A 25,289-nucleotide genomic window follows, 5' to 3' on the forward strand; every position below is an offset into this window, starting at 1 on the left:
CAGGTGAAGCCAGCATTCCAGAGTAATTAATCATCTTCCCCTCACGCTCCCTCCACCTCTCTCTTGGTTTCCTTTAACGAGGGAATTTCAGTAATAAATCTTTAATGATACATGTTAAGAATCCTTCATTAATTCTTGTCCACTTAGGTCTCTGTTTTGGGTGCTCTTATGTCGTGTGTTGGGAAGTTCAAAGGAATGTACAGAAAAGAGCCTGGGCCGTGAGCACCACGCGATGTGACAGGGACAGCTGTGACAGATCAGGCTGTGGCAGGGACAGCTGTGACAGATTGGGGCTGTGGCAGGGACAGCTGTGACAAATCAGGGCTGTGACAGGGACAGCTGTGACAGATCGGGGCTGACACTGCTGCGGGTGACAGTGCTGCATGTGACACAGTGACAGTGCTGCAGGTGACACTGCTGCAGGTGACACAGTGACACTGCTGGGGTGACAGTGCTGCAGGTGACACAGTGACACTGCTGAGGGTGACACTGCCACAGGTGACACTGTTGTGGGTGACATTGTGGGTGACACCACTGTGGTTGACACTGCTGCAAATGACACTGCCATGGGTGACACTCGGGTGACACCGCTGTTGGCGACACCATGTGTGGCACTCGAGTGACACCGCTGTGGGTGACACTGTGTGTGACACTCGGATGACACCGCTGCAGGTGATAGTGCTGCAGGTGACACCGCTGTGGGTGATGTGATGACACTGTTGCGGGTGACACGGCTGCGGGTGACACCACTGCAAGTGAAACCGCTGCGGGTGACGCGGTGACACTGCTGTGGGTGACACTGCTGCAGATGACACGGTGACACTGCTGCGGGTGACACGGTGACACTGCTGCAGGTGACACTGCTGGGGGTGACATGGTAACACTGCTGTGGGTGACACTGCTGGGGGTGACATGGTAACACTGCTGCAGGTGACACTGCTGCAAGTGACAGTGCTGCAGGTGACACAGTGACACAGCTGCAGGTGACACGGCTGCGGGTGGCGCGGTGACACCACTGCGGGTGACACAGTGACACTGCTCCGGGTGACACTGCTGCAGGTGACACGGTGACACTGCTGTGGGCGACGCGGTGACACTGCTGCAGGTGATGCAGTGACACCGCCGCGGGTGACACTGCTGCGGGTGACACTGCTGCGGGTGACACGGTGACACTGCTGTAGGTGACACGGTGACACTGCCGCGGGTGACACTGCCGCCGGTGACACGGTGACACTGCCGCGGGTGACACAGTGACACTGCCGCGGGTGACACTGCCGCGGGTGACACGGTGACACTGCCGCGGGTGACGGCTGTGTGTCCCTCCCCAGGCCAGCACAACGACGCGCGCATGAACCTGGCCATCGCGCTGACGGCCGCGCGCTACGGCGCCGCCACCGCCAACTACACCGAGGTGCGGCAGCTGCTGAAGGCAGCGGGGCCGGGCGGGCGGCAGCGCGTCTGCGGGGTGCGCTGCCGGGACGTGCTCACCGGTGAGTCTGGGGTATGGGGTGTATGGGGTGTGTGTGGGGTGTATGGGGTGTGTATGGGGTGTATGGGGTCTGCGGGGTGCGCTGCCGGGACGTGCTCACCGGTGAGTCTGGGGTATGGGGTGTATGGGGTGTATGGGGTGTATGGGGTGTATGGGGTCTGCGGGGTGCGCTGCCGGGACGTGCTCACCGGTGAGTCTGGGGTATGGGGGGTGTGGGATGTGTGTGTATGGGGTGTATGGGGTATGGGGTGTATGGGGTCTGCGGGGTGCGCTGCCGGGACGTGCTCACCGGTGAGTCTGGGGTATGGGGGGTGTGGGATGTGTGTGTATGGGGTGTATGGGGTGTGTATGGGGTGCTGCCGGGACGTGCTCACCGGTGAGTCTGTGGGGTGTGTGTGGGGTGTATGGGGTATGGGGTGTGTATGGGGTATGGGGTGTGTGTGGGGTGTATGGGGTCTGCGGGATGCGCTGCCGGGACGTGCTCACCGGTGAGTCTGATGGGGTGTATGGGGTGTGTATGGGGTGTGTATGGGGTCTGTGGGGTGCGCTGCTGGGACGTGCTCACCAGTGAGTCTATGGGGTGTATGGGGTGTGTATGGGATGTGTGGGGTGTATGGGGTATGGGGTGTATGGGGTCTGTGGGGTGCGCTGCCGGGACGTGCTCACCGGTGAGTCTGGGGGATGGGGTGTGGGGTGTGTGGGGTGTGTGTGGGGTGTATGGGGTGTGTATGGGGTGTATGGGGTCTGCGGGGTGCGCTGCCGGGACGTGCTCACCGGTGAGTCTGGGGTATGGGGTGTATGGGGTGTGTGTGGGGTGTATGGGGTATGGGGTGTGTATGGGGTATGGGGTGTATGGGGTCTGCGGGATGCGCTGCCGGGACGTGCTCACCGGTGAGTCTGTGGGGTCTGTGGGGTGTGTATGGGGTGTATGGGGTCTGTGGGGTGCGCTGCTGGGACGTGCTCACCAGTGAGTCTGTATGGGGTGTATGGGGTGTGTATGGGATGTGTATGGGGTAAGGGGTGTATGGGGTGTATGGGGTCTGTGGGGTGCGCTGCCGGGACGTGCTCACCGGTGAGTCTATGGGGTGTGTGTGGGGTGTATGGGGTGTGTATGGGGTATGGGGTCTGTGGGGTGCGCTGCCGGGACGTGCTCACCGGTGAGTCTGGGGTATGGGGTGTATGGGGTGTGTGTGGGGTGTATGGGGTATGGGGTCTGCGGGGTGCGCTGCCGGGATGTGCTCACCGGTGAGTCTGTGGGGTGTGTATGGGGTGTATGGGGTATGGGGTGTGTATGGGGTCTGTGGGGTGTGCTGCCGGGACGTGCTCACCAGTGAGTCTATGGGGTGTATGGGGTATGGGGTGTATGGGGTCTGCGGGGTGCGCTGCTGGGACGTGCTCACCTGTGAGTCTGTGGGGTCTGTATGGGGTGTGTGGGGTTTGTATGGGGTGTGTATGGGGTATGGGGTGTATGGGGTCTGTGGGGTGCGCTGCCGGGACGTGCTCACCGGTGAGTCTGTGGTATGGTGTGTATGGGGTGTGTGTGGGGTGTATGGGGTGTGTATGGGGTGTATGGGGTCTGCGGGGTGCGCTGCCGGGACGTGCTCACCTGTGAGTCTATGGGGTGTATGGGGTGTGTGTGGGGTGTGTATGGGGTGTATGGGGTCTGCGGGGTGCGCTGCCGGGACGTGCTCACCTGTGAGTCTGTGGGGTCTGTATGGGGTGTGTGGGGTTTGTATGGGATGTGTATGGGGTGTATGGGGTCTGTGGGGTGCGCTGCCGGGATGTGCTCACCAGTGAGTGTGGGGTGTGTATGGGGTTTTTATGGAGTGTATGGGGTCTGCGTGTGGTGTGTATGGTGTATGGGGTCTGCATGGGGTGTGTGGCATGGTGCTGCAGGGACAGTGACACCCTGGGCTAACACGGGAGGGAGGAGCGGGGCCGCTGCCATCTGCAAACAGCCCTGAGCCCGCACAGAGCCATCTTCCTGGGCTGTGCCATTAGTGCCACCCAGCTCCCACTCGTGGCACAGTTCCACTCAAACCCCGGTGCTCTGGCAGGCCAGCCTGAGCTGTGCGGCCCAGCCCTGGCGTCAGGCAGGGCTGACACTGGGAAAGGCTCTGTGCTGTGCAGCAGGGATCCCATTACCCACTCTGCAGGCTGCAATCTCCCTTCTTGGGAGGCACATTTCAGCACTCCATCCCACCTGCCTCTCTTCTGCCCTTACAGATAAGCTGGAATTCCCCCCTAAAACATTTTCTCCCAGCTCTGCTGTTGGGTGAACACTTAGTTAATTTTCAGGAGCCAGCCCAGCTGTTGTTCAGACACGCAGGGTACACGTTACAGTGGGTGAGTTCAGGGATGAATAACAAAGAGCAGGAGACAAACGGTGTGTGCTTGATCTGCTCCTTCCAGGGAAGGAGTTCGATGTCAGAGCCAAGTGTGTGATCAACGCCACGGGGCCCTTCACGGACTCGGTGCGCAAGATGGACGATGAGCAGGTGCCCAACATCTGCCAGCCCAGCGCGGGCGTGCACATCGTCATGCCTGGCTACTACAGGTGAGGCTGCTGCCCTGCCGCCCTCTGCCATCGCTGCTGCTGCTCCTGTCAGCTGGGACACGCCGCGGGCTGCACAGTTTGGTCCTGATTTCTATTTGTGTTTCTTAAAGAGGATCCTGGCGCTGCGCTGGCCAAAGAGCAATTTCAGCTGTTCAGAGCAGACTGCAGCCGTGGGGTTGTTGGTTAGAGCTCCTGCTGAGCAGAGGCATTTAGGCAGCACAACCCCAGGCTTGTGAGAGCACCTGTTTCAGTGATGCCTTTGAGCTGAGTGTGCTGCTGCTTGTCACCCCCTCAGGAAAACAGGGAGCATGTAAAACCTTCCACCCTCGTACAGAAGCTCTTGTCCTGTTAAATCATGGAATCTCAGAGTGGTCTGGGTTTGGAAGGGACTTTAAAGATCATCTTGCTCACTGCCTGCCTTTGCATGTGAAGCTCCCTGTGCAGTGACTCTGAGCCCTGCTCAGAGAAGGCAGAAGCACAGAATAAGGGATAGAATGGGCAGTATAAACAGAAATAATAATTACTACATGGGCAATGGAAGTAACACAACCAGGTTTGCTGTGGCCCCAAGCCCACCCACCCCCCGTGGGGTTTTGGTGGACAGGACGTGCCCTCCTTGTTCCAGGAGAGGTTCCTGTGGCTCTCTGCTCCCTGCAGTCTCCTGCTCCTCTCCCTGTTTGCTGTGCAAAGCCAAATCCCCTTCTCCCAGCCAGCCTTGTCAGTCAGAACTCAAATATTACCTTTGGTTCCTGAAGTCATTAGCATCCTAATGGAAATTCCCCTTTATGGACTTAGCCCAGTTGTGTTGATACAGTGCCCTTGCAGTAATGCCTTCCCCAGCCCTGCTCAGAATGGGAATTCAGCCTTCCAGTGCACCCTGGGGTGTTCCTGTCCCAACAGGACACCACCACACGCTGCAGAATTGAGACATTTTTGGCCTGGTGTAAAATCACCCCTGCACTCTCTTTGGGTTGTTGGATTTTTTTTTTCATTTTTGTATCTTTCTCCATGAAAAATGGTAAAATGACCTGATAGCTGCTTTAAAGTACTAAAAATGTGGAGAAATGGGCTGTAATCCCAATTTCCTCATATGCCAGGAGGAGGATGTGTGTGATTAGCTTTATGGCCCTGCACAAAAACATGGGAAGCTTTAAAACCTGGGCTCACTTGGTAAATTCAAAGTAGAAGAAGGCTGGATATGCTCGAGAGCTCTGGTTTATTTATTCTGTAATAACCCAATAATTTTAATTGGAAATGTGGAGAATTCTCGTTCTCCGTGTTCCCCAGTGTATGTCAGCATGTGGGCATTACTTTCCTTGGAAAATAGTATCTGCCCACATACTGCCTCCAGAGCACAGCTGATAAGATAAAACTGCCCTGAATTTCCTTGGAGTGGGATAGCTGAGAGCAGGGAACTGTCTGCTAAATAGAAAACACTCGTGGGATTTCATCTTGGTGGTATCAGGCCTTGCTTCCTTCTCCTGGTGCCAAGGAACAGTGCTCAGCACAGGAAGGTTGGCATTTCACCATGTCCACGTGTGCCCTGGCAATGTGCTACAGCATTTTGGCCCACAGTCACACAAATGATTTTTTTTTTAACAGCTAGAGGGTTTTAGTTATAAATATAGTCAAGATTTTGTAAAACTAATGTTAACCTAATGCATTCACTCCCCCTGGGTTTCTTACTCATTGATGTCCTTCATTAACAGTCCCAGAATTCCTCCCCTCATTAATTAGGCTTCCTGTCTGGAATGTGTCTGTGCAGGCAAGGCTTTTTCCTCTCCCTTCTCAGCAATTTCAGGTGTTCCTGTCTTTCTGGAATTTTCCTCTCTGCTCTGCATTCCACTTTCCAGGTAAACTTGTCTGTTGCACCTTGCTTCTTCCCTATGGAAAGTCACTTTTTATCATTCTTTAATTGTGTTTGTGGTGCTTTGGTGAAATGCTTCTTCAGCTGGAGATCTTCCTTGGATCCAAGACTTTCCATGGATCCAAGATTTTCCATGGATCCAAGACTTTCCATGGATCCAAGACTTTCCATGGATCTCCCAGAGCTTTTACCTCTACATTTCTCTGTAAAGACATTGCTTTATGCTTCATGTGGGAGTTTCCAATCCTGAATTTTCCCATTTTAGCCATCTTTAAAGAGAAATCTCACCATTCTACAAGGCTTTTACCTCCTTCTCCCATCCATGGTGGAATAGTAGGAATTCTGCCCCATAAAACCATGTCATTTCAGAGGTGCTCCTGGTGTGCAGCAGCATGACTCCTGAGGCCTCAGGAAGGCCAGTGTTTGGGTGTTAAGATGCTTCTTTCTGATGCAAAACACCTTATTTTGCATTTGTTTGGGTGGTTCTTTAGTTATTTAAATAAGCTGGAACAGGCATGGCAAAGGGCAGGGAGAGAGAGCTTCCCAGGATGGCTGGTATCAGTGATTCAGTAAATAATTGGCACATGGAAAACTGTTTTCCCAGCACTTGCTGTGCAATCTAAAACACTTCAGAGCTGCTGTGGGTAAACTTAGTTTGAAGTCTTGGCTTCTTCCTCTTCTTTGTTTTTAACAGTTTTTATGAAATCACATGAAAAAAAAATAATTCATACTTTGAAGAAATTGTCTATAAAGTTTCTGAATTCTGATACTGTATATTAAACCTCTGATTTCCTCTGTCTCTAAATCAACAGCTTTTTCATTTTAAAAAGTAATCATTTGTCTGAGGTGATTTACCTTTCCCAAACCTGTGTTGACTTCCCCTATTAGATTGTACCTCTGCCACCGTGTGCCTAAGCTGTCTATAAATATCAGCTAAAATGGGTCTAATATACATGCTAGCTATGAAATTCTCAGCCTCTCTCCCAGCCTTGCCACCAGATATTGCCAACTTCCCTTCAGTAATCACTTCAGGCTTCCTAAAAGTGCAATATTCAGCCATTCAGCTTGGATAGGTAAATCCCACCCAAGCAGGTCTTTGCCTTCAGACTTTGCCTGGGATTTGAGTCCATTGAGTGATTCCCCCCTGAAGTCCCTGGCTGCCTCCTAAATCTGCATCTCCTGCCCTCCACGTGCTCCCAGGGTCTCAAGGGCAGGGGCACAGCCTGAAGAGCCCTGACCTGACTGCACATGTTTGTTTGCAGCACCTTAAATGAGAGTCAGCATCAGTCCTTGAAGTGGAAATGATGGAAAAAAGGGGCAGTTCAATGTTTTCCTGCATAAAAGCTGTTTACTTTGAAGTGCTCATAAAAGCCTTTTGTTTTCTGAAATACAAGCAGAGCTTTTTAATAAGCCATGAGGAGGAGGCAGTGGGTTTGTACCTGTGGATATCCTTCTTACATTACACCAGAAAAAGCTGATACATTAATTAAAATCTCCTATCCAAAGCACTACAGTTTTTCATCCTTGTACTGAATTATTCTGCTGTAGCACTGGCACAAGCCATGATAAATGAATGAGTGGCAGCATCCACTGAGTGTCTTTTGCCTTTTTTCCTCAAAGCACAGCTGCCCATCCAGAGGCACTCAGAGCACGTTCCCTGCTCCAAATCCCTCGGGAGTCTGTGGGTGTTCCTTCCTGCTGAAGTGGCAGCTGGTGACAAACTCAGGCTTAGTGTCACTGCGAGGATATTCCTTAAATGTCTTCATTTCTCTTCTTTGTGCTCCTTCTCCTCTCAGTCACCACCCCTCACCCTCCTGCTTCACCTTTGTTGTGCAGGCAGATTGGAGGAATCACCACAATTTTATGGCATAAAAACATCCATGGGCCTGGCTTCCCCAAACTTCTGGGATATCTGTTTAAAGCCATGGCTTGGTGTCTTGCTTTGAAAGACAGGTGTTTGTTAAGAAAGGCAGGAGTCTCTCTTTAAATGGACCCTCTAAATTATTATAATTTTGAAATTAAGGAGCTCTCAGGCAAAGATATGGAAATGGGAATAACAGTTCTTTACTAGGAAAATTAAACTAGAAATGCAGTATTACACAGAACAATCCCAGCCCTGCCAGAGTCAGAATCCAAGCTGACACCCGTCAGTCAGTCAGGGTGTTGGCACAGTCCCATTCCATGGTGGCTGCATCCTCCTGCAGGGGCAGATGTGGTTCAGCTGGAGCAGTGCTCCTGGAGAAGGTGCAGTTTCCTCTGAAGCTCCAGGGATGATGTGGAAAGGTCTGGCTTTCCTCTGGAATCCAGTGGAAAGAAGGTTCCTTGGTGTCCCAAATCTCAGTTTTTATCTGGGTAGGAAAGGCTTGGCTCCTCCCCTGGCTGGAGCATCTCCCATGGGATGATGGAATTTTATCAGTCATGCCCTGGGACTCACTGGCCATGAACAGGAGATATCTCCTGGAGGGAGGATGGGCTGTGGGAAGATAAAGATGATTGCCCCAGCTGGGTTTTAACAACTGGCCCATTAACAGGAGATATCTCCTGGAGGGAGGATGGGCTGTGGGAAAGCTAAAGAGCACTGCCCCAGCTGGTTTAACAGATGGGATAGAACACACACTGCTGGGCACATCCTGCTTTGCAGCCCAAGACACTTTCAGTGGATTCAAGACACTTACAATGGATTTCACCACACATGAAATCCATTATTTGTTCATTTATTAATGGACACCTTTACCTGAGAACAGGTGTGGTGTCCCAGTCCTTACCTGGCACTGGGATTGCAGGGCAGACCCCGGTGCCACCGCCCCGTTCCTGCCGTGAGCCAGGCCCCTCCTCTCTTTCAGCCCTGACAACATGGGGCTGCTGGACCCGGCCACCAGCGATGGCAGAGTGATCTTCTTCCTGCCCTGGGAGAAGATGACGATCGCAGGGACCACGGACAGCCCCACAGACGTCACCTCCCACCCCATCCCCACCGAGGAGGACATCAACTTCATCCTGAGCGAAGTGCGCAACTACCTGGGGCCGGACGTGGAAGGTAACCTGGGGGTGCTGCCCTGGCAGGGAGGGGAGTCCAGGCAGCCTGGGGGTGCTGCTGCCTGCAGTTCTCGTGGGACTGGCACCTGTGGTCTGGCTGTGTGAAACCAGTGCCTTTGAGTGGCTGAAGTCTGCACCACCACCATTGTCACCACTACATCTCCTCCAGGGCCACCTCCCCTTGTGTTTTGGGCACCTCCAGGGAGGGTGACAGTGACTCCACCACTGCCCTGGGCAGCTGTCATTCCTCCAGAGTGAGGGTTTGCTTTATTTCAGTTATTCTGTGAAAGCATTTTTACTGCTGCGTTTCTGCTGCAGCATTAAAATAAATCTGAAAAGCACTCAGGCAGGAGCATTGTAACACACTCAGGTTTAGGGAAACCCAGTGTCTGGGGATGGGAAATGCTCAATTCCTTGTTTCCTGAAGTGGAGAATTGATGTCTGCATGTTGTATGAAGTTCTGAAAGGGTCTGGGGAAGCTGCTGTTGGGTGTTTGGAGCTGCAGTTGGTGTTGGAAGTGCAGGAGAGCAGGGAGGGAGATTGGAGTGTGACTAGGAGAGAGATCAGATGGGATATTGGTGAGAAATCTCAGCTGTGAGGGTGATGAGGCCCTGGCACAGATGCCCAGAGAAGCTGTGGCAGGCCCTGGATCCCTGGCAGGGTTGGGCACCGGGACTTGGGGCACCCTGGGCTGGTGGCAGGTGTCCCTGCCGTGGCAGGGGTGGGTTGGGATGAGCTTTAGGTCTGTCCCAAGCCAGGCCATTCTGGGGCTTCCCACACTGAGTTCAGTCCCTCTGGCTCAGCCCAGCTGGGCCTGGGCTGGTTTTCCTGTGCAATTATAGATGGCTGGAGCTGAAATAACAACAGCACTGCCCATATCAAGCCTGGACAGCCCTGCCTATGCTGGCAGAGCCAGTGCCAGGGTTATCAACTTCCACAGGCTTGGACACCTTCCAGCTGCTTAATTACAGCGTCACACATGCTGCTTTCTGGAGTTTCATTAGTTTATAAACCTGATACAGGATCTTGTGTCTGTGATTAACACTTCATTTTGGCAGGTTGAACATGTTGGCAGAGCACCATTGATTTTGGAAATCTATTCCCTGTTCTTTGGGGGATGTTTTTTACACCCTTTTACTGATTTTTCAATTATCGGTCATTTGAAAGTTGTATTAAAAACATGTTCCAAAGACTTCAGTATAAAGCAAATTGGTGACTGCTCTTAGGCTGTAGATAAGGATGACTTGTTAAGAGGAAATCTTGGAATAATAACCTTCAAGCTTGGAAGATATGAAAGGGAGTGTTACATTTGTGTAACAAACTTTATTGTGGTTTATAAAATGTAATGTAAGGACTGTTCAGGTTCATTGGGAAGAATTTTCATGGAGAGAGGGGGGACAGGCTGGAGCTGTCCAGGGAACACCTGGAGGTGGCACTCAGTGCTGTGGGCTGGTGACAAGGTGGCCATTGGTACAAGCTGTACTCCCTGGCCTGGGAGGGCTTTTCCACCATCAGTGAACGTGGGATTCCACAGCCCAGCCCATCCCTAGCTCTGGGGCTGCTCAGGGCCCAGCAGGGTGTGCAGCAGCCTTGGCAGTGCCCAGTGGGGGCTGGTCCGGGCTCAGTGTGGCTCTCACAGTGAGAAGAGGAGATGTGCTGGCAGCCTGGAGTGGCATCCGGCCCCTGGTCACCAACCCCGACTCCAAGGACACGCAGTCCATCTCCCGGAACCACGTGGTGACCGTCAGCGACAGCGGCCTCATCACCATCGCAGGTACTGCCCTGCTGGGCTGCCCAGGGTGCCTCCTGCAGGGATCTTGGGCTGGGGTCTGGTCCAAGAGGTGGTTCTTGTAGCCAGAAACCGCTGCCAGTGGCAGCAGGACTGGCTTGGGGCAAGCCTGGCACCAATCATGTGATACATGAAATACTGAGATGTGTCTGTAGTGTGTAACAACTTGACAAGGTAAAGGCCTTGTTAAGGGGGGAAATGATGCCTTAGGCTTTAGCTTTTATATTTTTCAGAATCTCTACTGCTTAGTGTGTTACTCTGAAACTTCATATTAGGTGTTAGTAAGTTCTCTTCACAGGGTAGTTGGACAAAATAATTCCTTTCCATCTGGAGAGTCAAGGACAATTGGTACCCAAAAATCATAAACAACAGCGAGGAAAAGGGGGCTGAGACTTCATAACCTGGGGCTGTGGTTGGATAATTAACCCCAATATGAACCAAAACTTATAAAAGTGTAAAACTCGTGACCAGGATCCATCCTGGATTTGTTTTGGGTGTAACCCCAGCCAGGCTCTGCACTGCCCAAGGTGAATCCTTTCAATTAATCCCTGTTTTATTCCTTTTGCCCTGCCTGGTCTCTGCTCCAGCTCAGCCTTTCCAGGTGACAGCTCCTCCCTGCTTTCCCCAGTAACGAGGTGTGTGTCCCCAGGTGGGAAGTGGACCACGTACCGAGCCATGGCCAGGGACACCATCGATGCGGCCGTCAGGGAGCACAGCCTGCAGGCAGGCTCCTGCCAGACCATGGGGCTGCAGCTGGAGGGGGCTCTGGACTGGAGCCCCACGCTCTACATCAGGCTGGTCCAGGACTATGGGCTGGAAAGTGAGGTGAGGCCTGGCTCCTCTGTTTGGGGGGTTTGCTCTTCCCCTAAATCCAGCACCAGCATAGCTTGGACACAGGTCTGGTGAGCCCCGTCAGATCTGGGGCAGAGAGAGTTCTAACAGAAATAAAGTTAGTAATTGTTCATCATCATCTTCCCATTTTTCCTTCCTCCTAACCTTGTTCCCTGCTTAAAAAGGTTCTGACTTGCCGAGTCTCATCCCTGGAGACCCCACGAGCTGTGCAGCAGCCCTGGTCAGGAGAGCTGGGCTCTGTCCTGCTGGCACAGACACAGCAGGGCTCTGCTGGTCCAGCCTCCACAGCTCTGAGTTTCCTCCCACACTCCAACACTCCTGGCAGCCTGTTTGTTACTGGAGATGAGGGAATAGCCAAGGAAAATGTGTTTCATGCACTTTCAAAGCATGCTGGGTTTGTTTTCCTCTCCACAGGTGGCTCAGCACCTGGCTTCCACCTACGGGGACAAGGCTTTTGAGGTGGCCAAAATAGCCCAGGTGACAGGGAAGAGGTGGCCTATTGTTGGGAAACGTCTGGTGTCTGAATTTCCTTACATTGAAGCTGAGGTATGTGGGAAAACCATGTCACCTTCTGTGATTCTGTCCTTGGGATGAGCACCTGAAACATCTCCTTGAGCCCTTTCCTTAGGGGGCCAAGATTTTCTCTGTGCCTGTACCTGGAGCACACTTTATGTATCCAAATATGCACATATAATATATTTATGTATAATTAAATATTCGTATAGCACATATTTTTTTTTGCTTCATGTACAAACATTTGATCCCAGGTGGATTCTATAAAATGTTCCAAGAAACAGGGAGCTTTCCCAGCCCTGTTCTAGAGGTCTGGGGTTTTCCAACATGATGCATACAGCATTCATTTTAATAATTGTGAAAAGCCAATTATATATGTACTGATGACACACTGATGGCACCACCCTGCCTCACAGGTGGTGTATGGGGTGAAGGAGTACACCCTCAGCATTGTACATACAGCATTCACTTCGATAATTGTGCAAAGCCAATAGTATAATATGTACTGATGGCACTCTGAGGGCACACTGAGGGCACTCTGATGGCTGGCACACTGAGGGCACTCTGATGGATGGAGGGCACTCTGAGGGCACACTGAGGGCACTCTGATGGCACACTGAGGGTACACTGATGGCACACTGAGGGCACTCTGATGGCACACTGAGACCACCACCCCCCCGCAGGTGGTGTACGCGGTGAAGGAGTACACCCTCAGCACTGTACATACAGCATTCACTTCGATAATTGTGCAAAGCCAATAGTATAATATGTAGTGAGGGCACACTGATGGCACTCTGAGGGCACACTGATGGCACACTGATGGTACTCTGGCACACTGAGACCACCACCCCCCGCAGGTGGTGTACGCGGTGAAGGAGTACGCGCGCACCGCCGTGGACGTCATCTCCCGCCGCACGCGCCTGGCCTTCCTCAACGTGCAGGCTGCCGAGGAGGCACTGCCCAGGATCGTGGACATCATGGCCAAGGAGCTCAACTGGTGTGACCAGAAGAAGAAGGTACCGAGCCCTTCCAGCCTCTGCTGCTTTGTTCTGCTTGAGGGGTTTCGGTGTTAGCAACCTGTCCAGCTTTAAGGCAAATTTGGGAGAAAAATCTCCAAAGGACTCCCCCAGAGGAAGCAAACCCAAGCAGTTTATTTCTTAATCGGTTTGGGAAGAAATTTTTTAGAGAGAAGTGGGAAAAAAGCTGTTTATTCAACAGGCAAAGCCCTTTCCAGCCAGAGCTGCTTTATTCTGCTTGACAGGTTTCAGTGTTAGCGATCCGTCCTGGTTTAGGGCAAATTTGGGAGAAAATCTCCCCCAGGAAACAAACCCAACTGGTTTTTTTTCTTAATCTGTTTGGGAAGAAGTTTTTTAAGGGAGAAGTGGAAAAAGCCTGTTTAATCAACAGGCAACTGCTCAGCACAGAAAGAAATGAGCAATATCAAACGACAAAGCTTCTTGCTGCTTTGAAGAGAGGACAAATTCAAAAAGTCTCTCTCATGTGGGTGGTAGCTTGGCTTAGTTTGTTATCAGTCCCTTTGGCACTGGAAAATGTTGCTGTTCTGGTCAGGCCCTGGTGGGTTACAGGTGCTCCCTCCAGGATTCCAGTCTAAAATAATTTTTAGGAAAAAGAGAAAAAAAACTTTCTGGGCAACTTGGTTGAGTAGAAAACTACAAGTGATGTTTTATTCCCAGGAGAATGAGTCACTTGGTGCATTTCATTCTAAAGCTTTATCAAATGGCTGTGAAATGGGTTGGGATGGGCCAGGGGGTGAAAGGGAAGGGGAAGATCTGTATCCTCCCCAGCCTTAGCAGTGACAGCAGGCTTGGCATTGCTGTCCTGTTCCTGTCAGTTGTTTCCTTTACTGACACTTTTCAACAGATCTGCCTCAGCAAAGGAAAGAACCTGCCTGGTGTTGAGCTCCCTGATTTTTTTTCTGATTTTGGACAGCTGGGTGAATCCTCACACTGAGATATCAAGTTGGAGAGAAATGACATGTTGTAGGGCTGGCCTAAAATTTCTTCCTGAAATGAGAAGACAGACTGTGTGTGACTGAAGGTGTGGATGGTCCTGGAAGCATTTACACAGAAATTAAGTGTCTTTACTAGCCTGGATACCTTTTTCCAAGAGTAAAAAGTGCCTAAGTTTAACTTTCTGATACTTTCCAGCTGACATCTGCCTAATTTTGGGACCTTAGGAAAGTACTGGTTAAGGGGAAGCACCCAATAATAAAGTATAAAAAACAAAGACTAGTGTAAGAACTTGCTGTTGCTCAGATACCCAGGTTTGGGGTTTCCATTGCAGGAGCAGCTTGAAGCTGCTAGAACATTTCTGTACTACGAGATGGGCTACAAAGTGAAAACAGACCAGTTAACAGACAGCTCTGAGATCACCCTGCAGCCTGCAGACATTGAGAGGTGAGTGAGTGTCCTGGTGTGAAGGACAGGTGTGTGCCAATAAAGGCAGGAGCTTCTCTTTGAAATGGAGAATGTAAACCCCCTCCCTCCAAATTATTATTATCATTTTGAAATTAAGGGGCTCTCAGGCAAAGAGATGGGAATTAGGAATAACAGTTCTTTACTAGGAAAATTAAACTAGAAATGCAGTATTACACAGAACAATCCCAGCCCTGCCAGAGTCAGAATCCAAGCTGACACCCGTCAGTCAGTCAGGGTGTTGGCACAGTCCCATTCAATGGTGGCTGCATCCTCCTGCAGGGGCAGATGTGGTTCAGCTGGAGCAGTGCTCCTGGAGAAGGTGCAGTTTCCTCTGAAGCTCCAGGGATGATGTGGAAGGCTCTGGTTTTCCTCTGGGATCCAGTGGCAAAGGCTGCTCTGCTGTTCCAAATCCCAGTTTTTATCTGGGTAGGAAAGGCTTGGCTCCTCCCCTGGCTGGAGCATCTCCCATGGGATGATGGAATTTTATCAGTCATGCCCTGGGACTCAGTGGCCATGAACAGGAGATATCTCCTGGAGGGAGGATGGGCTGTGGGAAGATAAAGATGATTGCCCAGCTGGGTTAAAGATGGCCCATGAGCAGGAGATATCTCCCACAGAGATCAGGGGCACTGCCCCAGCTGGGTTAACAGATGGGGACAGAATCCACATTTCTGGGCACATCCTGTGTTGCACCCCAAGACAGTGAGGCAGGAGAGCTGCTGAGCTGCTGTCCCTGCAGCCCTGGAAGCTCAGTGCCAGCCCCTCCCGTGCAGGTACAAGAAGCGCTTCCACATGTTCGACAAGGACAAGAAGGGTTTCATCACCATCCTGGACGTGCAGCGTGTGCTGCAGGTGAGCTGCCCTGTGCTCCTGGCCCCAGAGGAGCAGCCTGAGGGAGGCTCAGGGTGCTGAGCCCCTCGTGCTGTCCTTGTTGTGTGCAGAGCATCAGCGTGCAGATGGACGAGAACACCCTGCACGAGATCCTCAACGAGGTGGATCTCAACAAGAACGGGCAGGTGGAGCTCAACGAGTTCCTGCAGGTAGGTGCTGCCCTGGTTTAAACTTCAGACACAGCTTAGGGAGCTACTCCCCTTGCTTAGGGCTGGGCTGGACACCAGGGCAGTGTCACCTGGGGTGTTGGTACAAGGGGCACTGTCCTGGTTTGAAGGACAGGTGGCTGCCAATAAAGGCAGAACCTTCTCTTTGAAATGGAGAATGTAAACCCCCTCCCTCCAAATTATTATTATAATTTTGAAATTAAGGGGCTCTCAGGCAAAGAGATGGAAATTAGGAATAACAGTTCTTTACTAGGAAAATTAAACTAGAAATGCAGTATTACACAGAACAATCCCAGCCCTGCCAGAGTCAGAATCCAAGCTGACACCCGTCAGTCAGTCAGGGTGTTGGCACAGTCCCATTCAATGGTGGCTGCATCCTCCTGCAGGGGCAGATGTGGTTCAGCTGGAGCAGTGCTCCTGGAGAAGGTGCAGTTTCCTCTGAAGCTCCAGGGATGATGTGGAAGGGTCTGGTTTTCCTCTGGGATCCAGTGGCAAAGGCTGCTCTGCTGTTCCAAATCTCAGTTTTGATCTGGGTAGGAAAGGCTTGGCTCCTCCCCTGGCTGGAGCATCTCCCATGGGATGATGGAATTTTATCAGTCATGCCCTGGGACTCAGTGGCCATGAACAGGAGATATCTCCTGGAGGGAGGATGGGCTGTGGGAAGATAAAGATGATTGCCCAGCTGGGTTAAAGATGGCCCATGAGCAGATAATGTGTGCCAGGAGATAATGTATTTTGAATGATACAGGTATCCACTGGAAGGTGCAGGGCACAGGTGTGCACACTGGCTTTATCTGCAGATGTTAAGGGTTGTTATAAAATTGAGTAAACTAAGAAACTGAATAATAAACAACTAAATAACCAAATATTTATAATAATGAATAGTAATATAACCATAATAATAAAAAACCATATAACTAAATAATAAACTGAATATTATAAACAACGAGCTTGTATTTAGAGCCCCTCCAGGCCCTATAACCCATTTTAACTCCTGGGTTGGCTAAATTATTCCAGTCTCACTGAAAAAATTACATTCATCTGCTTTTTGGGGAGCTTTCAAGCAAACCCGAGGGTGCTCCCTCTGCCCATGCAGTTTGTCAGCTGGGCTGGTGTTTGAGCAGTCTTTTTTGGGGTGGTATTTCAGAGCCTGCTGTGCCTCCCCTGCCCAGTGGCAATGATGAATGCCAAACAGGAGAGAAATTAATGCTGGGGATTTTGGTCAATGTCAGCCCTTTCTTCACTGTGTCAAGTTAAACAAACAAGATCAAGGCAAAGGAAATGGTAATTGTCTCTCTGGAGATGAGCTGGGGATAAGAGCAGCATTGTTGAATCTAAATGCAGAAAATTTTCACAGGTTGTGTCCAGCATTAGCAAAAAGGAGTATTTATTTGCCTAAAATGCAGCAATTGAGCTGAGGAGCTGCAGTGAACTTGGGGGAAGGGGAAAAACCAAAGCAAAGCAAACTAACCAAACCAAACCAAACCAAACAAACCAGGGGGGAAGGAGAACCCTGGATGGCTTTGGGAATTTTTGCTGATCTGTTCGCATGGAGAGAACAGCCCAGCTGGGCTCTGGCTGCTGCAAAGGGACAGCCTTGTACCTGCACTGGAAACCTTCCACTGGGCTTGCCATGGAAGGAGCAAAATACATGAAATGTTTGTCTAATTTTTTAATGGATCTGTTAAGTCAGGGCCCAACACTTGGGTGTTTGCTTTCTGAAAACTTTCAGGTAATTGCGTTTCAGTGCAGAACTTGAGCAAGCCCTGGGCAAATATTTGTGGAGGTTTGTGCTGGAAAATAGAGCAGGTTGTGCCTGGGGGCTGCCTGGCTCTGCAGCTGGGGGCAGAGCAGGGCTGGCCTGGGCCACCTGCAGGGTGCTGGGGGAGCCCAGTGGGCTGGCAGGGAGTGGCCCTGGTGTCACAGTGCAGTGATGTAGAGGCAGCCACCCCAGCTTAAATCAGGAGGAGTCGTGGAATGCCAGAATGCTTTGGGTGGGAAGGGACCTCAAAGGGACCTCAAAGCCCATCCCACCCCATCCCATCCCTGTATCCTGTATCCCATCCCTGTATCCCATTCTGTATCCCATCCCTGTATCCCATCCCTGTATCCCATCCCTGTATCCCATCCTGTATCCCATCCCTGTATCCCATCCCTGTATCCCATCCCTGTATCCCATCCCTGTATCCCATCCCTGTGTCCCATCCCTGTGTCCCATCCCTGTGTCCCATCCCATCCCATCCCTCTAAAGCATGTGGCCCCAGGCTTGGTGGCCCAGGAGGGTGGCTGGGCAGGAGGGACATCCCTGTCTGTCACAGGACTGACCTTCTCCCTGTGGCTCTGGGACACAGCACACCTGCACAGGTCCAGCTGCAGCTGTGATGAGCAGCTTTTCCTGGAGGGGGGGACTGGGAAGGATCCCTGCAGTCAGTGGGAGTAAGAAATTGCCTTTGGCAAGTGCAGAGTGCTTCCCCAGCGCTCTCTGCAGAGCTGGCTGCAGGTAATTTCAGCTCTAATGCTGGCTTTATCCCTGGGATAAAAAAGAATTAACTGAAATCTTAGCACTAGTGTGCTTCCACTGGCAGGGAGCAGAGTCCAGCTTCCAGGACTTAAAGGCAAATTAGTTTTAAAAGTCCATAGAGGAATTTGGATTTGAAAGAATTGTGGGAGTCAAGTACAGTGTCTCTGCAGAGAAAGGCATGTGGGTGGAAAAGGGCAGGTCTGGGATCAGTGGTGGATCAGGAATCATGAAAACCTGCTTGCTGTGGGCTGGGAGGGACCCTAAAGCTGATCTTCACTTGTTCCTGGCCTGAGGCACTGCCAGGGATCCAGGGGCAGCCACTGCTGCTCTGGGCACCCTGTGCCAGGCCTGCCCACCCTCACAGGGAGCAATTTCTTCCTAAAGGGAAAAAAAATCCTGAATCTTCTGTGAGCTGCATCCTTCAGATATTACAAATAACCAGAGAAAGTCTGTGGTTTCAGACCAACTGGATCCCAGAAAGTTTCACTTAAAACACAATTGGCATCTTCATATGGAAAATTCTTTCGAACATATTTTAACAATTCTCTTAACTTTTTTATCTGGAACACTAAAATAATTTCTCCTTAATAAAGATTCTGAATAATCATACATATATTTCTGCTCCTCAAATACACTTTCCCCCATCTCTATATTTCAACACCTCACTATAACTCACACCACAAGACTTAATTTACTTTAAAGTATGTCATTATAAATAATATATAAATTATAAATTCCGTATCCTTTCCCATACTCTTATTTCTGTTCTTTCAATGCATTTTCCCCCTTCTCTCTGAATTTACGTCAACACTCAGCTTATCTTAAATATATTATTATAAGTTCCAGATTTTTTTCTCATTTCTGCTCTTTTGGCATAATATGCAGCTGCTGGGTTATCCCACATCCTGCAATGTGGTGGGAAAAACCCCAGTGATGATGGTTGTGTGCACTGCTTTGGTGCTTCCACTCTTCCTGCAGCCAGGGCTGTCCAAAGCAGTGTCTGATGTTCCTGGGCAGTGTGAAGGAGCCTGAGACCTGTCCTGGTGTGAAGGACAGGTGGCTGCCAATACAGGCAGAACCTTCTCTTTGAAATGGAGAATGTAAACCCCCTCCCTCCAAATTATTGTAATTTTGAAATTAAGGGGCTCTCAGGCAAAGAGATGGGAATTAGGAATAACAGTTCTTGACTAGGAAAATTAAACTAGAAATGCAGTATTACACAGAACAATCCCAGCCCTGCCAGAGTCAGAATCCAAGCTGACACCCGTCAGTCAGTCAGGGTGTTGGCACAGTCCCATTCAATGGTGGCTGCATCCTCCTGCAGGGGCAGATGTGGTTCAGCTGGAGCAGTGCTCCTGGAGAAGGTGCAGTTTCCTCTGAAGCTCCAGGGATGATGTGGAAGGCTCTGGTTTTCCTCTGGGATCCAGTGGCAAAGGCTGCTCTGCTGTTCCAAATCTCAGTTTTTATCTGGGTAGGAAAGGCTTGGCTCCTCCCCTGGCTGGAGCATCTCCCATGGGATGATGGAATTTTATCAGTCATGCCCTGGGACTCAGTGGCCATGAACAGGAGATATCTCCTGGAGGGAGGATGGGCTGTGGGAAGATAAAGATGATTGCCCAGCTGGGTTAAAGATGGCCCATGAGCAGATAATGTGTGCAGGAGATCAGGGGCACTGCCCCAGCTGAGTTAACAGATGGGGACAGAATCCACATTTTTGGTCACATCCTGTGTTGCAGCCCAAGACACAGCCGGGCTCTGGGGCACAGTTTGGGTTTGGGTTTGTGTTTGTGAGGTGAGGTGTGTGTGCTCCCTGCTGACTGGCAGCCCTGGTGACGCTGTGCCTGTCCCCAGCTGATGAGTGCCATCCAGAAGGGCCGTGTGTCGGGCAGCAGGCTGGCCGTGCTGATGAAGAGCGCCGAGGAGAACCTGCGGCGGCGCCAGGCCATCCCCGTGGACCGCAGCGGGGGGGGGCTCTGAGGGGGCTCCTCATCCCCCCCGGGGCTCCCCAGCCCCCCCGGGGTTCCTCGTGCCCCTGGACAGCTCTCCTGAAAGACTCTGGTGCGTTTGTCATTGTCTCCTTCATTAATGATCTCCTTACTGCTCTGGGACGTGGCCGTGGGGTGGGGGGGTCCTGCAGTGCCGGGGGTGCAGCAGTGCAGGTCCTGCAGTGCCAGCTGTGCTCCCAGATGTGCAGCAGTTCAGGATCCTGCAGTGCCGGGGGTGCAGCAGTGCAGTCCTGCAGTGCCAGGTGTGCTCCCAGCTGTGCAGCAGTGCAGTCCTGCAGTGCCAGCTGTGCTCCCAGATGTGCAGCAGTTCAGGATCCTGCAGTGCCGGGGGTGCAGCAGTGCAGTCCTGCAGTGCCAGGTGTGCTCCCAGCTGTGCAGCAGTGCAGTCCTGCAGTGCCAGCTGTGCTCCCAGATGTGCAGCAGTTCAGGATCCTGCAGTGCCGGGGGTGCAGCAGTGCAGTCCTGCAGTGCCAGCTGTGCTCCCAGCTGTGCAGCAGTGCAGGATCCTGCAGTTCCAGATGTTCTCCCAGCTGTGCAGCAGTGCAGGATCCTGCAGTGCCAGCTGTGCTCCCAGGGTTCAGCAGGGTCCTGCAGTGCCAGCTGTGCTGCCAGCTGTGCAGCAGTTCAGGATCCTGCAGTGCCAGCTGTGCTGCCAGCTGTGCGGCAGTGCAGTCCTGCAGTGCCAGATGTGCTCCCAGCTGTGCAGCAGTGCAGGATCCTGCAGTGCCAGCTGTGCTCCCAGGGTTCAGCAGGGTCCTGCAGTGCCAGCTGTGCTGCCAGCTGTGCAGCAGTGCAGTCCTGCAGTGCCAGATGTGCTCCCAGATGTGCAGGTCCTGCAGTTCCAGCTGTGCTCCCAGATGTGCAGCAGTTCAGGATCCTGCAGTGCCAGGTGTGCTCCCAGCTGTGCAGGTCCTGCAGTGCCAGCTGTGCTCCCAGCTGTGCAGCAGTTCAGGATCCTGCAGTTCCAGCTGTGCTGCCAGCTGTGCGGCAGTGCAGGTCCTGCAGTGCCAGGTGTGCTCCCAGATGTGCAGCAGTGCAGGTCCTGCAGTTCCAGATGTTCTCCCAGCTGTGCAGGTCCTGCAGTTCCAGCTGCCCTGCAGGGGTTTGGGTGCTCCCTCAGGCACACCCTGCCTTGCCCATTAACCCTTTCATCACCGTCAGGGCACACGGTGCTCAGGGTGAATCCTGCCCTGCACACGCTGAGTTCTGCACACACAAAATCTCGACAAGCAGCAGGAGGGGGAAGGCTGTTCTGGAGTGGGGGAACACACCCAGCCCTTGCTGGGCTGCTGGACACCTGTCCTGAGCCTCCTGTGGGTGATGGGCTTGCCCTGGTACCCACTGTGCCAGTGCTTGGCCACTCAAAGTGCAGCTGGCAGGCAAGACACCTGCATTAGTCACCCCAGGTAATAATGTAGCTGGAAGCTGGGATCAGCTTCCCTTGTCTCCTGTTAACACAAATAAACTGCCTCTAATACATGGCACTGGCTGCAGGTGCTGCTTTGTGCAGTGAAATAAAGGCTAAAGGTGTTTTATGCTAAAAGTGCTTCAAGGTTGGGGCAGACCCTGATGATGGGGCAGGTTCTGGTAGCACAACAGTCTTAAAATATTAATTTAAAAATGCTCAAACACAGTGAAAAAAGCCCACAAGTGTGTGTCTTGCATCCTGCTAACTTTTCTAGGAAAAAGCAGCTGTTTTTCAGCAGGTTGAATGAGGAAACCAAAGCCTGGAGCCCTCCCTGGAGCTGTCTGCTGCACTGCTGCCCTGCCTGTGGTCCTGCTGCTGCTGGGAGTTCTGCCTGATGCAGAACAAGGCAGGCAAATCTGGTTTGCTGCTGCATTTGGCATCTGCTGTATTCCCTGAGCACCTCAATCCAAGCCTCGCTTCCCAGGGGTCAGAATTCCTGCTGAAGTAAAATTTGATGTGTTTAACTGGTATCACCACGTGCACTGGTGGGAAATAGCAGGGCAGGAGTGAGCAGCAAGGATTCCTTGGATGTTTTGTCAGGGAAGATGGCTCAGACCCAGTGGAGATGCTGAGCAGGGCTGGGATGTGCTCAGGGAGGGCAGATGCTGTGTGGCTGCAGAAACAGAGCCCTTCAAAAAGATATGAAACATTCAGGTGTTGAAAAATAGCAGATACAAAAGAAAAGGGCAGGAGTGACCTAAAATGAGTTCCTGAAACAGTTCAGATGGTTTTTGCATGTCCAGTTTGGTTTTTTGGTGCTGGTGTTGTTCAGGTTCTGGCTTTGTGCTTCGAGCAGGGGCTGAGGAAGGGGGTTGGCACTCTGACACCACAGGGTGTTTGAGTGAGCACAGGGGGTTTGTTCCTGTGCTCCTGGAGGCTTTTCCTCCTGAGCTGGCTTCCAGAAGGTTCAGGTGAAGGATGGAATGCTCGTGTTTCCAACCCCACAGTGACAGATTTCACACATCTGCAGGGTGGAGGGAAATGAATGTGTAACACACAGTCATTCTGGCTCACTGGATGAGGGAAGGGCTTCAGGATTCCACTACTGACAAAAGTTTAAAGGGAAAAAAAACAAGTCACAAGACCTTTTCCAGCCTATGTGAAGAAAAAATATTTCCAATATTGAACTGGTTTTTTGTAAATAAAAAATATTTTCACTGTTGAACAGCTTTTGTACAGTTTAAAGAGAAATTCTCCACTGGCATTGTTAAAATAATAACCTGAATTTACCTGGAAAGCAGGGTTTCTGTGTTGTACCCAAAGTATGCTCTCTGTTCTCTGTTTTGCTGATCCTGCATCTGGAATGTGGCTGTGGGTTCTGTGAGTCCCTGGGCATGGGTGTGCTTTGTGTCCCAGGCATTTGTGTCACCTCCTGCTGCCCTGCAGTGACAGGGCCAGCTGCATGTGCTCCCCCAGCAGCTGAGCCTGCCCATGGAGAACTCCCAGGCGTGGATTTACCCCCTGTTGTGTCTGCAGGAGTGTTGGCTTTGCTCTTTGGGGTTTTATGTGAATGCACTGTGGGAAGAGTTGGGTGATGTCACTGTCCTGCTGTGCTGATCTGGGATGGGAAAGCAGGAATGGGATTATTTTATTCTTTTTGTTTGTTTGTTTGTTTTTGTTTTTTGGTGAAGTGAAAGATTTCTGGCTTTTCAGTGGGTGTTCTGTATTTTAAATGACTGCCCCTGTGGGCAGGGGGGTCTGTAAATGTGTTACAGACACTGCAGGTGTACCCGTGGCACTTAGGTCTGTTAGCAGGTTCCTGTTGCAGCCTGGCCTGTTCAATGCTGTGTTTGGAGCTGGGTTGTTATTTTATAACTGTCCTGGTGTTCTCCTGCCATTATTTATTCCCTTTGATGTCTGGAATGAGCCGCATGCGTTACTGAGCAATAAGAGGGTGTATTTAATGTGCCTTGTTTTTAACTGAGTCAGGACTGGAAGCATGAACCAATAAACTGCTTAAAAACTCTCCTTTGGCTGGCACTTTGTTGTGGCAGGTGTGAAAATACCTGGGGGAGTTTCTTTGGGGAGAAGCACGAGGGGAGGGATGGGTTTGGTGGGGAGATTTCCCCTCTCAGCTCAGAGCTGAGCAGGGCTGGCTCAGAGAGGGAGGGGGAGTGGGGGCAGACATTGGGGTGTGCCAGGTGAGGAATCCTGCAGGGATCCTGGGGTGTGCCAGGTGAGGAATCCTGCACTGCCCTGGGGTGTGCCAGGTGAGGAATCCTGCACTGCCCTGGGGTGTGCCAGGTGAGGAATCCTGCAGTGCCCTGGGGTGTGCCAGGTGAGGAATCCTGCAGGGATCCTGGGGTGTGCCAGGTGAGGAATCCTGCAGGGATCCTGGGGTGTGCCAGGTGAGGAATCCTGCACTGCCCTGGGATGTGCCAGGTGAGGAATCCTGCAGGGATCCTGCAGTGCCCAGGTGAGCTCTGCAGATGGGATGTGCTGGGCTGGGCTGGGCTGGGGTCACACATCCCACATTTCCCAGGTGAGCCGTGCAGGGATGTGCAGGGATGGGATCACACATTCCCCGTTTCCCAGGTGAGCTGTGCAGGGATGGGATTGGGTCACACATTCCCCGTTTCCCAGGTGAGCTGTGCAGGGATGGGATTGGGTCACACATCCCACATTTCCCAGGTGAGCTGTGCAGGGATAGGATTGGGTCACACATCCCACATTTCCCAGGTGAGCTGTGCAGGGATGTGCAGCGATCACACATTCCCCGTTTCCCAGGTGAGCTGTGCAGGAATAGGATTGGGTCACACATCCCACATTTCCCAGGTGAGCTGTGCAGGGATGGGATTGGGTCACACATCCCACATTTCCCAGGTGAGCTGTGCATCACCCCGTGGGCGCACATCGCCCTCATCCCCAAGCAAAGTGCGTTTTTCTCAGCCTGTCCCCGGCCCGCAGCCCGAATCGATCTCTGTGAAACCTGTCCCTGTGCCGAGCTCCTGTCCCTGTGCCGGGCTCCTGTCCCTGTGCCGAGCTCCTGTCCCTGTGCCGAGCTCCTGTCCCTGTGCCAGGACAAACCGGGGCCACGCTGCCCTTCGCCTCCTCTCCCGAATCGTTGCTCTGTTTATTTTGCACAGATTCATTTATTATTTTTTTGCATCTCTCCAATTAACTGATTTGCAGTTCATTCCTATGCAAGCAGAGCTGTTCCTGTCCAAGTCGAGGAGCTGTAAATCTTGGATCTATTGAGCTGACAGGGGAATATATTTCATTTTTCCCCATGAATCATTTGCCATCCTTATTGCAGAAAAATGGCAAAATTATGGTGTACTGTGTTTTCATAAATTACTGCTTTTCTCTCCCCCCTGCACTCCTCTAATTTGTAATTTCCTGGGAGGAAGAGGAGTGTGGGGGCCAGGTGAAGAGGGCTTGTTTCTCCCCAAATTGTCTGCAAATCTGTCTCCTCTCTTTTAAATTGTGCATGGAACAACTAATAAAGCTTTCATATGAATTTAAAAACTGATTATTGCTACTGAAGTTATTTTGGTTTGGTGTTAAGAGATTCTTCAGTTAAACTGTGGAAGGAGGGAGCAGGAAGCAGGGATTCTTTCCTGGGATTTTTTTTTCTCCCCTTCCTTTAGGTTTCTGCTTTCTTGCATCAAAATCTTGTGAATTGCAGAAAGGTCAGGATTTTTCTCGTTTAGGAATGTAAAAAAATCCTCATCTAGAGCCCTGTAGCTGGTAGA

The 25,289-nt window shown here is 51.6% G+C and overlaps 1 protein-coding gene across 2 annotated transcripts in view; it reads left to right on the forward strand.

Moving 5' to 3' along the window:
- Positions 1-23,560, forward strand: part of GPD2 (glycerol-3-phosphate dehydrogenase 2) — a 59,888-nt gene extending 36,328 nt beyond the window's left edge. Inside the window, exons 7-19 of one of the 2 annotated variants that reach the window (XM_056496746.1) lie at positions 1,329-1,490; positions 3,902-4,046; positions 8,757-8,950; positions 10,589-10,723; positions 11,388-11,563; positions 12,005-12,136; positions 12,961-13,119; positions 14,408-14,520; positions 15,315-15,393; positions 15,483-15,581; positions 19,972-20,316; positions 20,995-21,043; positions 21,210-23,560. In XM_056496746.1, coding sequence (XP_056352721.1) covers positions 1,329-1,490; positions 3,902-4,046; positions 8,757-8,950; positions 10,589-10,723; positions 11,388-11,563; positions 12,005-12,136; positions 12,961-13,119; positions 14,408-14,520; positions 15,315-15,393; positions 15,483-15,581; positions 19,972-20,097 — 1,520 coding nt within the window. In that variant the 3' untranslated portion in view covers positions 20,098-20,316; positions 20,995-21,043; positions 21,210-23,560. Of the gene's footprint in view, positions 1-1,328; positions 1,491-3,901; positions 4,047-8,756; positions 8,951-10,588; positions 10,724-11,387; positions 11,564-12,004; positions 12,137-12,960; positions 13,120-14,407; positions 14,521-15,314; positions 15,394-15,482; positions 15,582-19,971; positions 20,317-20,388; positions 20,405-20,994; positions 21,044-21,209 lie in introns of those variants that run through there. The other variant, XM_056496747.1, reaches the window with a different exon arrangement.
- The last annotated feature ends 1,729 nt before the right edge of the window (positions 23,561-25,289 follow it).

The sequence above is a fragment of the Oenanthe melanoleuca genome, chromosome 7, assembly GCF_029582105.1.
Source record: "Oenanthe melanoleuca isolate GR-GAL-2019-014 chromosome 7, OMel1.0, whole genome shotgun sequence".
Classification (NCBI taxonomy): Eukaryota; Metazoa; Chordata; class Aves; order Passeriformes; family Muscicapidae; genus Oenanthe; species Oenanthe melanoleuca.